This window comes from Pan paniscus, chromosome 5, assembly GCF_029289425.2.
Source record: "Pan paniscus chromosome 5, NHGRI_mPanPan1-v2.0_pri, whole genome shotgun sequence".
NCBI classification, from domain to species: domain Eukaryota; kingdom Metazoa; phylum Chordata; class Mammalia; order Primates; family Hominidae; genus Pan; species Pan paniscus.
Window position 1 is genome coordinate 54,410,340 of NC_073254.2, and position 14,180 is coordinate 54,424,519.

At 50.0% G+C, this 14,180-nt stretch overlaps 1 protein-coding gene across 5 annotated transcripts in view; it reads right to left on the reverse strand.

Annotated features, from left to right (window-relative positions):
• Positions 1-14,180, reverse strand: part of MOCS1 (molybdenum cofactor synthesis 1) — a 29,733-nt gene that overhangs the window by 13,415 nt on the left and 2,138 nt on the right. For 3 of the 5 annotated variants that reach the window (XM_014345369.4, XM_014345370.4, XM_003833334.6), the window contains exons 2-3: positions 9,121-9,247; positions 6,793-6,960 (exon numbers count right to left, since the gene is read on the reverse strand). In XM_014345369.4, the coding sequence (XP_014200855.3) occupies positions 6,793-6,960; positions 9,121-9,247 (295 nt within the window). The remainder of the gene's footprint in view (positions 1-6,792; positions 6,961-9,120; positions 9,248-14,180) is intronic. The other 2 variants (XM_055113572.2, XM_014345371.4) reach the window with 1 other exon arrangement.

Sequence of the window (14,180 nt, forward strand, 5' to 3'; positions counted from 1 at the left end):
GAAAAAGGAAAGAGTTTCACTCTGACTCTACCAATAAGGAAAATTAGCAGTGGTTGTTCACTTCTACCAAATCAACCCCAGAGAAACACAATCTAGGAATGTAAGAACTTAACAATCTAAGTCCTTAAGAAGGCTAGTTGTTCTGAAATGGTATGAGTTAGGGGATGAAGATGGGCAAAGAATGTGAGTAGATAAAGGAAAATGAAGCAGGTTACGTTGTATTCTTTCCCTTGCCCACTGAGACCTCAGCACCATCACTGATTATCCCCTTACTGAAGAAATCAGCGGCAACTGCCCAAAGAACTAGCTTAAAAGTCAACTGGAGGCCAGGCACGGTGGCTGATGGCTGTAATCCCAGCACTTTGGGAGGCCAAGGCAGGTGGATCATTTGAGGTCAGGAGTTCAAGACCAGCCTGCCCAACGTAGTAAAACCCTGTTTCTACCAAAAATACAAAAATTAGCCAGGTGTGGTGGTGGCATATGCCTGTAATCCCAGCTGCTTGGGAAGCCAAAGCAGGAGAATCACTTGAACCCGGGAGGCAAAGGTGGCAGTGAGCCGAGATCGTGTCATTGCACTCCAGCCTGGGTGACAGAGTAAGACTCTGTCTCAAAAACAAAAAACAAACAAAAAACAGCAACAACAAAAAAAAAACTTGATAAGCTGATTTCAAAATTTACATGGTCAAGCCTTAGTATATGTAAAACACTGTTGAAAAAGAATAAAAAGAACTTGCCCTACCAGATAATTGACTGATGAAGCTACAGTGATTAAGACAGTTGATATTGGCACAGAGACTAACAAATGGACCAACAGAACAAAGTAGAACTTGAAACAGATCAAGTTCAGAATGGCAGATTTATGGAGGAAGTAAGGATTGTTCAATATAAAGAACTATAAAAAAAATGGCTATCCATATGGAAAAAAATTACATTGAATTCCCAAAAATCATCTACAGATGAACTAAGGACCTATATGCAAATTTAAAATTTTTTGTGAAGAACGAAGGTAGGTGATCTGATCTGGGGTTAGGTGTTTCATTAACAAGATATGAAAACACTAACCATAAAAGAAAAAAACGCTGATAAATTCAAGAACTGCTACTGATCAAAAACAATCATTACACATGGTGTAACTCATTTTTTCAGATGGGGAGGAGATATTCACAACATATATAAAGAACCTGTACCAAATAAGTATGAAAGGACAAAGAACCAAATAGAAAAATAGGCAAAAGACATGACCAGGAATTACACAGTAAAATATATTTTATATATATGTATAGTTAATTAACATGTGAAGAGATGCCAACTTCATTCTTAAACATGAAAATACAAATTAAGACCACAATGAAATATAATTTTACACTTGTTCAACTGGCAAATATCAAGAATAATACTGAGTGTTGGGCGGTCATTTGGCAGGATCTCTTACATAGGGCTGGTGAAAGTGTATTTGGCACAACCATGTTATTAAGTAATGCCACATTGTTTTCCAGAGTTAAACATTCACCTATTTTATGATCCAGCAATTCCACCGCTAGAGAAACTGTATACCAAGATATGTTAATGAAAACAGTGTTTAAAGCGGCACCGTCCACAACAAAAAAGCTAGAACCAATTCAAATGCTCACTAAAAGGAGAAAATAGGGTACATTCACATAATGTAACAGTAGACCACAGAGGAAAAAAGAACTACAACTCTGTATAACATTATGCATTTTACTTGAGTCAAAAACAATAAGCCCTGAAAGACTACACACAGCATGACATTTACAAACTTCAAAACGCTATATCTACTTTTTAAAAAGCAAGGGAATAGGCTAGGTGTGGTGGCTCATGCCTGTAATCCCAGCACTTTGGGAGGCCAGGGCAGGAGGATCACTTGAGCCCAGGAGTGCAAGACCAGCCTGGGTAACATGGCAAAACACTGTCTCTACAAAAAATACAAAAATTAGCTGGGTGTGGTGGTGTGCGCCTGTAGTCCCAACTACTCTAGAGGCTGAGGTGGGAGGATCGCTTGAACCCGGGAGGTTGAGGCTGCAGTGAGTTGTCGTGCCACTGCACTCCAGCCTGGGCAACAGAGCTAGATCCGGTCTCCCCCCGCCAAAAAAAGGGGGGGACAGGGCAGCAAGGAAACGATAAATAGAAAACTGAGGAACACTTACCTTAGGTGGCAGTGGGGTGGGGGCAGGGTACAGTATAGGGAAGGCCCCATAGGTAGTTAAAAGTTATTGCCAAATGGCTGGGCGCAGTGGCTCATGCCTGTAATCCCAGCACTTTGGGAGGCCGAGGCGGGTGGATCATGAGGTCAGGATATCGAGATCATCCTGGCTAACACAGTGAAACCCCGCCTCTACTAAAAATATAAAAAATTAGCCAGGCATGGTGGCGGGTGCCTGTAGTCCCAGCTACTTGGGAGGCTGAGGTGGGAGAATGGCGTGAACCTGGGAGGCAGTGGTTGCAGTCAGCTCAGATCGCACCACTGCACTCCAGCCTGGGCGACAGAGCAAGACTGCGTCTAAAAAAAAAAAAACTTTTTGCCAAAACATTGGTGGTATAGTGGGTTTCCTTAGGAACCACTAACATTATTAACATGAATAAAGTAAAGCAAGTCATACATGGATCAATGATGAGAATATCTCATGAACCAAGGAGTATGATTTAACCTAATTCTATGCAACTGGAGCCCACCAAAAATAAAACAAAATGCTTTACCTCTTTTCACAATCTGTCATTGGCTTTCCATTACATTAAGCCTCTCATGGGTTTTAAGCTGTGAAATCAAGCTATACTCTACAAGAAAGGCAGGAAGGAATGGAGGGAGCGAGGAATGGAAGGAAAGAAGGAAGGAAAGAAGGAAGGAAAGAAAAAGGAAAGGAAGAAGCTGCCGCAATGAGTGATTTTTTTCCAACTTTTTTTTACGTTCAGGGGTACATGTGCAGGTTTGTTACATGGGTTAACTTGTGTCATGGGGGTTTGTTGTACAGATTACTTCGTCATCCAGGTACTAAGCCTAGTACTCAATAGTTATTTTTTCTGATCCTCTCCCTTTTCCCACCCTCCACCCTCAAGTAGGTCCCAGTGTCTGCTGTTCCCCAGTGAGCAATTCTTAAGCTAAGTCCAGCTCATCTGGCAGTGGCCAGTCGTTCGGGAAGTTAGGATGGAAAACAAGGGCCCTGCAAACTCCTCCAACACTCTCACAGTACTTGTGCGCTTAGTTCCTTCTTCCTTCCTTTGGAAGACCCTAACTTTCACTGTCCAATACAGCAGCTGCTGGCCACATGAGGCTACTTAAATGAACGAAAAAATCATAAAATACAAATTCAATTTCTCGGTTACATTAGCCACATGTCAGGCCCTCAAGAGCTATGAGTGGCTACTGTATCAAACAACACAGATGCAGAACATTCCATCATCTTGGGAAGCTCTACGGCAAGCTTGTTCAACCTGTGCCCTAGGGGCTGCACATGGCCTAGGATGGCTTTGAATGTGGCCCAACACAAATTTGTAAATTTTCTAAAAACATTAGATTTTTTGGTAAATTTTTAGCTCATCAGCTATCGTTAGTGTTCGTGTATTTTATGTGTGGCCTCAGAAAATTCTTCCACTGTGGCCCAGGGAAGCCAAAAGATAGGACACCCATGCTCTATGGGACAATGCTATTCATGGCCAAACCCGCCATAACTTTTGCACCAAGATAATGCTTTAAACCCATCTCAGCTGAAAAGAAGGGGCATGGGACTTTGTCTGCACACGAAGCAGGGTGCAGAAGTGCTGGAGAGGCAAGGGGTTGGCAGAGGGAGCCAGAGAGAGCTGAGGGGCCCAAACCCTTCCCGTGGGGTGTTCTGCAGCACCTCTCAAAGGCTGACAGAGCTTCAGACATGGACCTGAGGTGAACGGGACCTCAGGCTCGGCAGAAACTGTAACCTGCAATCCTTTTGCTCTGCCTCCAGGTGGGGGCCCCTCACAACCCTCACGTGAGAGGGTAGGCACAAGTGTTCGTGAACATCCTGGCCCTGACTTCTGTTCTCTCTCTTCCCCCATCCCTCCTTCCTCCACCAGCACCCATCTGCCCTGCCCTTCAAGGCTGCTTTGCTCTGAAGCAGCTCCTCTGGGGAAGATCAGAGGCTAGCCCCTGAGGGATGTCAGAGTGCTCACAGGCACAGCGCCACAGGAAGTGAGGGGGTGCAGCCGCCATTCTTTTTGAAGCACTGGGAGAGGGGCAAGGGGAGGTGTTTCACCCACCCCCACCCCCTGGGAGGCAGGAGGTAAATCCTCAGAAGCAGGTCACTGCAGGCGGGGCCTTGTCCTAACTAGCATCCATGTGGCGATCACCCCTTGCCCATCCCATTCCATCAGCCAGGGCCAATAACCACAGAATATCACAGCAGAAAACATCCTTAAAGTGGCTCATCCACAGCTGAGGAAACTGAGGCCCTGGGTGGGGAAGGAACCTGCACAAGTTCACCCAGCCAGAGAGTGGCAGAATGGGGACAGAGCTACCAACTTTCCTGGCTCCCATTCTTCCCTCTCTGCACGCTGGGGTTTCCGGGGAGAGCCCCAAGTCCTCATACCGGTGCTCAGCCATCCTGTACCTCCCTGACCAGTGAGTGATCCTCGCCCCCTCTGCTCTCTCACAGGTCCTGGCACAAGGCGGCCCATGCCCGCGGGTGCCAGGGAGAGGAAGTGGCCTGGATGAGGGGGCTGGGCCTGGCAAGCAGCTGGTTCAGCAGGTTCAGCCCTTTCCTGGTAGCCAGCCTGCCTTTTAGCCCTGAGGAGCTGCCTGGAACATGGGGTCAGCTTGCCTGGGCCAGCTCAGCCAGCACAGGATGACAGAGGTTCCCAGGCCAAGTGACCAGTAGGAGCTGAAGGGAGCTGGCAATGGGGCAGGAGGGAGAAGAGGGCTGTCAGGGGGACCTGGGCCCCTCCTTGGGACTCTCACAGCACCTAGGCTCCCCTTATACAGCAGCTGCTTCCTCCAGTGGGCCATGGGTCCTCAACAGCAGGGCTGGTGCTCATTCATCTTCGTGTGCTCAGCACAGTAGGAGGCATGTAAGAGGGTACTCCAGCGAACAATTACTGAGCTAGAGAGCTGAGGGGTGGGGGGTCCTGTCCAAAGCAGCTTGATGGGACAGCAAACAAGAACATGGAACCTCATAGCCCCGATTTCATCACCTATAATTACATGAGCAAAGGTCTCTTTCCTGATCTTGGGGTTTAGAAGCTCACGGCAAGAGGCCCTTTAGAGCTACCTTTACAGAGCACTTGCCATAGGCTGGGCATTTCATTCTCATTCCCTCCTCAGGTCAACCTTATAAGGTAGGTACTATCACTGCCTCAAGGCTTAGAACAGATTTTAAAAGTTGCCCAAGGTACGCTTCTTGTAAGAGGCACAGTGGAGACTCAGATAGGAATATGCCGTACTGCAGAGACTACTCTGACCCAGTCTCCATTCATTCAGCGAATTTCAGGGAGCATCAACCATGTGTCAGGCACGGTACTGGATGCCAAAAACAAAACCTGCTCCAGCAACCTGAGAGCTTTCACGCCAGCGAATGCAGGAGACAGAAAATTAAAGAAACCAAACACACAACCCAATCACACAGTGCCAGGATGAGATAAATGCTATGAAGCAAAACAAAGTAGGGTAAGTGAGTAGGGCAGGGGTTGCCACACTTTTTCTGTGGAAGTCCAGATAGTAAATATTTTCTACTTGGCTGGCCAGCTTTGCAACACAGTCTTTGTCAACACCATGCAACTCTGCCAAAGCAGCCATGGGCAATATGTAAATGAATGGGCATGGCTATATTCCAATAAAACTCCATTAATAGACACTGAACATATAGGATTTTATAATTTTCGTGTGGTAGAAAATGTTATTATTTTATTTTTTTCCCCATTATTTAGGAACATAAAAACCATGGCAGGATGCAGTGGCTCACGCCTGTAATCTCAGCACTTTGGGAGGCCGAGGTGTGTGGATCACTTGAGGTCAGGGTTTCGAGACCAGCTTAGCCAACATGGTGAAACCCCGTCCCTGCTAAAAACACAAAAAATTAGCCAGGCATAGCGGTGTGTGCCTGTAAGCCCAGCTACTCTGGAGGCTGAGGAAGGAGAGTCACTTGAACCTGGGAGGTGGAGGTTGCAGTGAGCTGAGATCCTGCCACTGCATTCTAGCCTAGGTGACAGAGCGAGACTCTATTTCAAAAACAAACAAACAACACTCAGTTTGCAAGTTAGGCAAAAACACATGTCGGCCCAGATTTGGCTGCTATAACTTGCCAATTTCTGGGAAAGAGTGGCTGGTGTGAGTACATGAGGACGCACTTTAGACAGGATGGTTGAGGAAGGCCTTGCTGAGATGACATGTGAACAGAGACCTGAATGAGGTCGAGGACAGTGCCCTGAGCTCCTAGCAAAGGGAACAGCACATGTCAAGGCCCGGTCATGTGAATGGGAAGGAGGGGGAAGGTGGAGAAGCCTGCAAGGGTTTTGGAGGTCAGCAAGAGCCAGGTCACGTGGGCCTCCTGGAGGACCTTGGTCTCAATGTGACAGCAAGCTACTGAGGTCTGGCATTTGGGAGCTTCCTGACCTTGGGCAAGTTATCCAACCTAAGCCTCATTTTCTCATCAAAAATGGAAATAATAATAGCACCTGTCTCAGCAGGTGTTGTAGGACCAAGAGAGTGTCATGTGCTAAATGAATGTCAGCTGCCACTGTTAACATCGGCATCAGTGTCCAGCCGGATGAGGCAGCGCTGGGAGAAGTGGCGATGACTTTCGTCCAACTCACCCACAATGTCCACCACGTCCGGCCGGATAAGTGGCTCTCCACCTGTGAGCCGGATCTTGTCGACGCCTTCCTTCACAAAGAGCCGGGCGAGGGTCAGGATCTCCTCTGTGGTCAGCAGGTTGGCTTTGGGGGTCAGCGGAACCCCCTCCTCGGGCATGCAGTACTGACCTGAGGGAAGGATGAATGGGAATGTGGAGGGAGGAAAGAGGCACGGCCACAGCCCCGTGATGCCTCCGCTCCCCAACTCTCCATCAGGCCAAAGGCTTCTCAAACCCATCTGGATGTGAGTGGAGACCTCACTAAACCTGAGGTGGAAAAACCCCAGGCCAGCATCTCCCCAGGCCTCACCTTTCTCATTTCTGAAACGTTAACACCTTTCCCTATGCCCAACACACACAATCTGGCCATAACATCCCTCAGTGGGAGGCCAAGGGCATGGGTTAGAGATGAAGTAGGCTGAGGGCAGAGCCTGGCCTGACTTCCTGGGCTGAGGGCACCTGGGCAGGGGCGTTCCTCCTGGCATTGTCACCCATCCTCCTGCATTTCACTGGCTATGGCAAACAGGTAGCTTTCTCTCTGTGTGTCATGGGGTGAGAGAGAGGTACTCTCTGGCCTGGCAAAAGCTGCCGTCCTCTGTAGCTACAAGCATTCTCAAATCCACTCTATCTATTTCAGGTTATCATCAGACCCATTTTATATGTTGGAAAACTGAGATACTACTTGTTCATGGTGAGGTATCAGAATGGGGTAAATGAGGTGAGCAGTGGCAGGCCGTGGAAGGGCCACCATCCTCCACCGTCACTTCCTGTGCTGCAGTTTCATTAAGGTTTGGGTCAAGATCTGTTAGAGAGTCATGAAGGCAAATTACTCAGTTGGGTCCAGAACCAGTCCTTTGAGACTGAAGAGAATAAGTAAGACTACCAGAATGTAAAGCATATAGTACATCTTGTTTGGTTAAACAGTTACTAAACATACATGCATGCATTTATTGGACCATGAAGTAACTTTATTTCTTATCGTGAGGTATAGTGAAAGAAAGTGGGGAGGAAAAGAAGGGGGGGAAGGGGGGAAGGAGGGGGAAGGAGGAAGGCGGAAAGGGGGAGGGGAGAAGGGGAGGGACAGGGGGAGGGGGAAAAGGGGCGGGGGAAGGGGGAAAGGGGCGGGGGGAAGGGGGAAAGGGGCGGGGGGAAGGGGGGAAAGGGGTGGGGGGAAGGGGGAAAAGTGGGATGGGGAAAGCGGGAGGGGGAAGGGGGAAGGGGGAGAGAGGGGGAGAGGGGGGAGAGGGGGAATGGGGGAAGAGGGAGGAGGAGGGGAGAAGGAGGGAGGGGGAGGGGAAGGGGATGGGGGAGGGGAAGGGGATGGGGGAAGTGGAGAGGAGAGGGGAGGGGAGGAGGGGAGGACGGAGGGGGGAGGGGGAGGGGAGGGGGATGGGGAGGGGGAGGGGGATGGGAGCGGGAGGGGGGAGGGAAGGGAGGAAGGGGGAGGGGAGGGAGGGGGAGGGGGAGGGGGAGGGGAGGGAGGGGGAGGGGGAGGGGGAGGGGAGGGAGGGAGGGGAGGGAGGGGGAAGGAAGGGGAGGGAGGGGAGGGGGAGGGAGGGGAGGGAGGGGAGAGGAGCGGAGGGGGAGGGGGAGGGAGGGGAGCAGAGGGGGGAGGGAGGGGAGGGAGGGGAGGGGAGGGGGAGGGGGAGGGGAGTGGAAAGGGGGAGGGAGGGGAGGGGGGAGGGGGGAGGGAGGGGGAGGGGGAGGGGGAGGGGAGGGGAAAGGGGGGAGAGGCGGAAGGAAGGAACAGAGGGGAAGGAAGATCAACTTTGGAAGTCCCTCCAGCAGTGGCTACAGATCCAGAGCACTCTTTGGGAGGATTATGAAATGAGGCCTCTTTGTTATTAGCCTGGCCCCAGCTGATTTGTCACAGGACTGGGGCACCTCCAGAGTCAGCAGTGCTGGCATGGGCATGGCTGTCTACTTCAAATGTTTATAATGTCCACCACCCCACCCCTGGCCATGTCCTGGACTTCGGGAACTACAGGGAAACAGGAGGAAGGACCCCTGAAGAATGAGAGGTCCAGGATCCAATCTTAATTCTAAATCCAACTGCATTTATGTTTTCAAATCTAATTCCAAGTAGGACACAGCTTCTACAATCATACAACTCAGCCTTGACCCCTATCTTGCCCCTGAAGCCCACCTGGCCTGGTAAGCAAGGGGTAGCAGGTGAAGAAGTTAGAAAGCAGAACTGGAGGACACAGGAGGATTTCCAGGCACAGGGAAATTTCAAGGGCTGCTTCAGCAGATGGACACCAGCCCAGAGAGGGCCAGGAAGGTGACTCACATCTGAGGTTGCACTTCTCTGTGAGGGAGATCCGCAGGTAGCTGTGCTGCCGGCCGAAGCTGTCTGTGAGGAAGGCGGAGAAGGGGGCCGCATGCTCCCGCAGGAACTGCCTCCGCCTGGACAGCTCCTGCAAGGACAGACCAGGGAGGAAGCATGGGCCCCTGCTACCGGGCTGGGAAGAGGCACAAGGAGAATCGCCTGCCCCCTCCCTTACTCTGACATCTGTGTGGAGCTTCCAACTCTTCCACATGTTTGGGCTCTGCAATGTTGGGGAAGCTGGGATTGTCCCTCTCATTGAGAAATCAGCTTGATGGGAAGGACCCACCCCTTAAGTATTCAGCTCGGGGGTCGGGGGCGGATGGTGATCTCTACTGGGAAGATTTCTGGCTGGGCAGCCAGGTGGAGGCAAGGGTGTGGGGGAATCTATTAGCCCTTATTCTTCACTCTAGCCAGTGCCAAAAAAAGGATTGTGCACCCATGGTCTCGGGCATAAATGAGAAGAGACTGCTGAAGGCCACAAGCAAGGCCCAAACCCGTCCTGCAGAGAGAAAGGAGGGAGCCAGCTTCACTCTTTCCCATGTACAAGTCTGATCTAGTCTGATCCATCTCCCCCTGACCTATCGGTCCTTGGAGAGTACAACCTGGGTCCCGACAGATGCTGATGAGATAATTGCTCCAAGGAAGTAGCATTTACCAAGCATCTTAAAGTTTCCAAAGAACGTTCTGTTTCATTCCCACACCCACTCCACAAGGGATTATTATAACTAAGGCTTGGATGGGGTCCAAGAACACCCTCGGCAGAAGCAGGATTCAAATCCAGGTCTTCTGATTCCAGGTTCTTTTTTTTTTTTTTGAGATGGAGTCTCGCTCTTTTGCCCAGGCTGGAGTGCAGTAGCGCGATCTTGGCTCACTGCAAACTCCACCTCCCAGATTCATGCCATTCTCCTGCCTCAGTCTCCCAAGTAGCTGGGACTACAGGCACCCGCCACTGCACCCGGCTAATTTTTTGTATTTTTAGTAGAGACGGGGTTTCGCTGTGTTAGCCAGGATGGTCTCAATCTCCTGACCTCGTGATCCACCTGCCTTGGCACCCCAAAGTGCTGGGATTACAGGCATGAGCCACCACGCCCGACCCTGATTCCAGGTTCTAAATTACTCCCTTCTATCACACAGAGAGAGTCCAAGAAGATAGGGAGGATGACAACTAGGGTGGGTAGAAGTCACTTCTCTAGAATATTTCAGACAAAAAAATCACGACCCTGGAAGTCATGCATGAGATCTACAGACAAGGTTCTGGAATGGGAATAAGAACCCCTGGTTTCTGCAGCAGGTATGACCTGGCACACTGTGAAAGTCCCTTAACTTCTCCAGGCCTGCTTTCCCAGTTGTAAAATAAGAATACAGCTACAGGCTAAGGTTGTCTTGCTAGGAGTAAAGACAGGGGTGGGGTGGTAGTGGTGGTATCAGAAGATGGTAGGTGAACACTTAAAATTATGACGAAGAACAGAAGGTCTCAGGCCCTCCAAAGGTCTAGCGCAACTATGCCTACAATTAGGAGGAAGAAGCATTTGCTTCAGTAAGTTCCTCAGCTCCAGCTGCACGTTAGAACCATCTGGAGAACTTTAAAAAAACACTCCAGTGGAGACCAACTAAATCTGGATCTCTGAATCTGTTACGTTTTCAATATCTCCAGGTAATTCTCATCGGCAGCCCTTGACTGGGTCAAGAGCCACTGAGTGGCTCAAAGATAAGAGACATGAGAGTATGTGTGAAGCTGCTTTTGATTTTCTGGGCCCATAAAACATTCCTCACTCTACCCACCGCGGGAGAATTTCCCACCTCCTCTGAGAAGCCCTGCTCACCATCCTGTGGGGAGTAAGCAGCAGTCACTTCTCTAACTGCCGTCTGCTATAATCACAACAGTCACTTCCTCCCTCCCTGCAGTGTGATGGAGAAAACTCAAACTCAACCCATTGCCTTTCCACAGACAGCCTCAGGGTTGGGGCGGGGAGCACTCCATAATCAAGAATCCCATCAGCCACCAGAGCCCAGATGAGATACCTGGGAATCTGGATGTATTGCAGTGCTGTGCCCTCTTTTTCATCAACAGCTATTTGCAATTCAGTCATGTTAGTCACCCCAGATTCTGCCTCTTCACTTGCCAAGATACCCCCCCTCAACCCAGTCTTGACATGATGGGGGGATGGGGTGGCTGGATGGGGGAGGAGTCAAAATAAATCAAAGAATTGGAAGTTGAGAGGACCAAGGAGCATTATTCAGCAGAAACCTGAGAGCAAGCAGTGTGATGGAGCAATCAAGAATGGAATTAGGGACCGGGTGTGGTGGTTCACGCCTGGAATCCCAGCACTTTGGGAGGCCGAGGAGGGCAGATCATTTGAGGCCAGGAGTGTGAGACTAGCCTGGGCAACATGGCAAAACCCCGTCTCTACTAAAAAATACAAAAGTTAGCTGGCTGTGGTGGCGCGAGTCTGTAATCCCAGCTACTCGGGAGGCTGAGGCAAGAGAATCGCTTGAACCCAGAAGGCAGATGTGGCAGTCAGCCAAGATCGCACCACTGTACTCCAGCCTGGGCAACAGAGCGAGATTCTCTCAAAAAAAAAAAAAAAAAAAAAAGGAATTTGGTGCTTTTGTTCTGGCAATGGGAGAGGCTGGTCAGATTTCACTTTTAAGAACTTCTGTGACCTTGTCTAGACTTATGCAGACTGCACCACCCGTTCTGAACCCAGCCTCCTAAACACACACACTCTCACCCTGCCAGCAATGTAAACTCATTACTTAGATATTAACGAGCCCCATTCCTGCATCTTCTCTCCTCTAACACTGCATGCCCTACTTTCATTCTTCTACTTTTTTCCCTGTCCCTTAAATCTCCTGGAGGAAAAAAATATCAGCACCAGTCAAAGGAGCCCAAGATTCAGAGGGAATTATAGGACAGAGTAGACAGCAACCCTGCTTGCTCAGGAGGGCTGGGACATGCCAGAAGTAGTAGGAAGCACTGAACGGATCATATTCCCAGGGTCCCAGGCTGGCCCGGGCTGTTTCCTCTCCGTGAGAAGTCATTCTGCCTGATTCAGTATCCCCAGTGTCTAGCACAGGATGTTGGTACATTTTGAATCACATGAACAAATAGTCCTGTCCCTAATGTAAACAGAAAGGTCGTATATGCAAAAGCCAGTTACATGGGGGTAATCATTTCCCGGCTGGTCTCTACTGTCAAAATGGTTTAACCTGGTATAGTGGTTTGAAACCCTGGCAGCCCATCAAAATCACTTAAGGAGCTTCAAGAAGGATTCTAGTTTCAAGAAGGAGCTAGAATCTGTCCCAAAGATTCTAGCTCAATCTAGTGCCTCAGCTGTGCAGCCAGGGCTGAGAACCATCGGCCTAGTGACACCAAGTGCCAGGTGCTATTTTAATCCAGGGCAAGTTGTTGTGGTTCTGAGCACAGGATTTGGAGTAGGTGAGCCTATATTACAAGCCTGGCTCTAGCTGTTGAGCAAGTCACCTAAATTCTCGAAACCTTAGTTTCCTCATCTATGCAGTGGAAATAATAATCCAACCTAACTCAGTTGGAGGAGTTCCTGGCACTGAGGTTTTCATTCAGTGATCCATGGAGGAACACTGTTGTGTGCTGTGATCAGTTTTTCTAGTTTGTCAGCTTCCCTTCCCTTCCAAGACCCTGGCCTTCCAACCCTACTAACAGCAGATGGCCAGAGGCAGGGTTTCAAAGCTGCTGCCACACCACCCAAGTGGGGTCTGAGCATCCCCAGGACCACCAATACTGGTGTGCATCAGCAGGCACTAAGCAGCCTGCCAGACACTACTGGTCATCTCATGTCTACCCAATGCAGATTAGGGTGAAGGGGGTGGGGAAGGGTGGGACAAAAGAGTTAAAGCGGGACCCTGCCCTCAAGGTGCACTCCTCTACTAGTCACTCATCTTAGGCATCTGATTTGACTGCTAAAGGCTAGCCCTCAAATAGCTCCAAAGTCTAAACAGAGCGGCAGGGTTATTCGAGAGGAAAAAAAGCACATTCCAAATCTAAGTATCAGTGGCCCTGATTTACCCTGCTATTGGGATGATGTATACTAAGGGTCTCTTAAAATTAATCTCTTTTAAATGAGAGGACCCAACAAAGAGCCTAGCCTAGCTTGATTCTCCTTCCCCCTCCCCTCATTCCCACCCTAAGTGTGAGGTCTTTACACCTATAGCTTCTGAGGAGGACAGTCACATTTCGCTGAAACATGGATTTTGAGGAGCTGGGCAGATTGGAAGTCAAGATGACCCCCTGAAAGCCCTCTTTCCCTCCTCCCCCTCATTCTCCCTCACCAGTGCCTGCTGTACTCCTTCTACCTTCACCCACACCCACTTCCTTGCAGCCTAACCCCTAGCCAGCATTTGTTTTTTCTGGCCCCCTGAACAGATGGGTGCCTTTGCCTTGCCTAGACTCACCCTCCCTGCTTCCCCCGCCACAGGCAGCAGGCTAAATTGTTGCCCAACAAAGCCTGCATGGAGCCTCAGAGGGAGAAAGAGGGATACAGCACTCCCAGGCTAGGCTGAACCCTACAAAGATTGTCTGGGCCACCCCAGACGCAGGCTGGCAGGTTGCTGTGTCTCCCCCACCCACCTCCCCATTGACCCACACACTACTCCTTTCCATAGCTAGAAGCTACTCGACCTGTTCTTGGACTCAGCCCACAGCCCCCTTTCCACAATCCTCACAGCCAGCTCCCACTTACACCTCACTTCTCTCCCTCACACCCTCATCCTGCCACACAAACAATGCCCAGTGGCTTTCCATCCTAGCTCTCCAAGCACCTCCCATCCCAAACCAGACTACCAGAGCCCTGTGTGGGCGTGTTGGGGGAGACAGACCCTGCAGGAAGGGGTTCAATGTGTCCCCACCCCAACTGGCAAGCTCTGGAGATGAGCAGAACATACCCATTTCCAGACTCACCTCCCCTTAGAGTCTCCTCAAGACAGGTTTCTGTGCCCTCCCCCATCTTATGATGGGCTGGCCCAGCCCTCTCATTTTATAAACA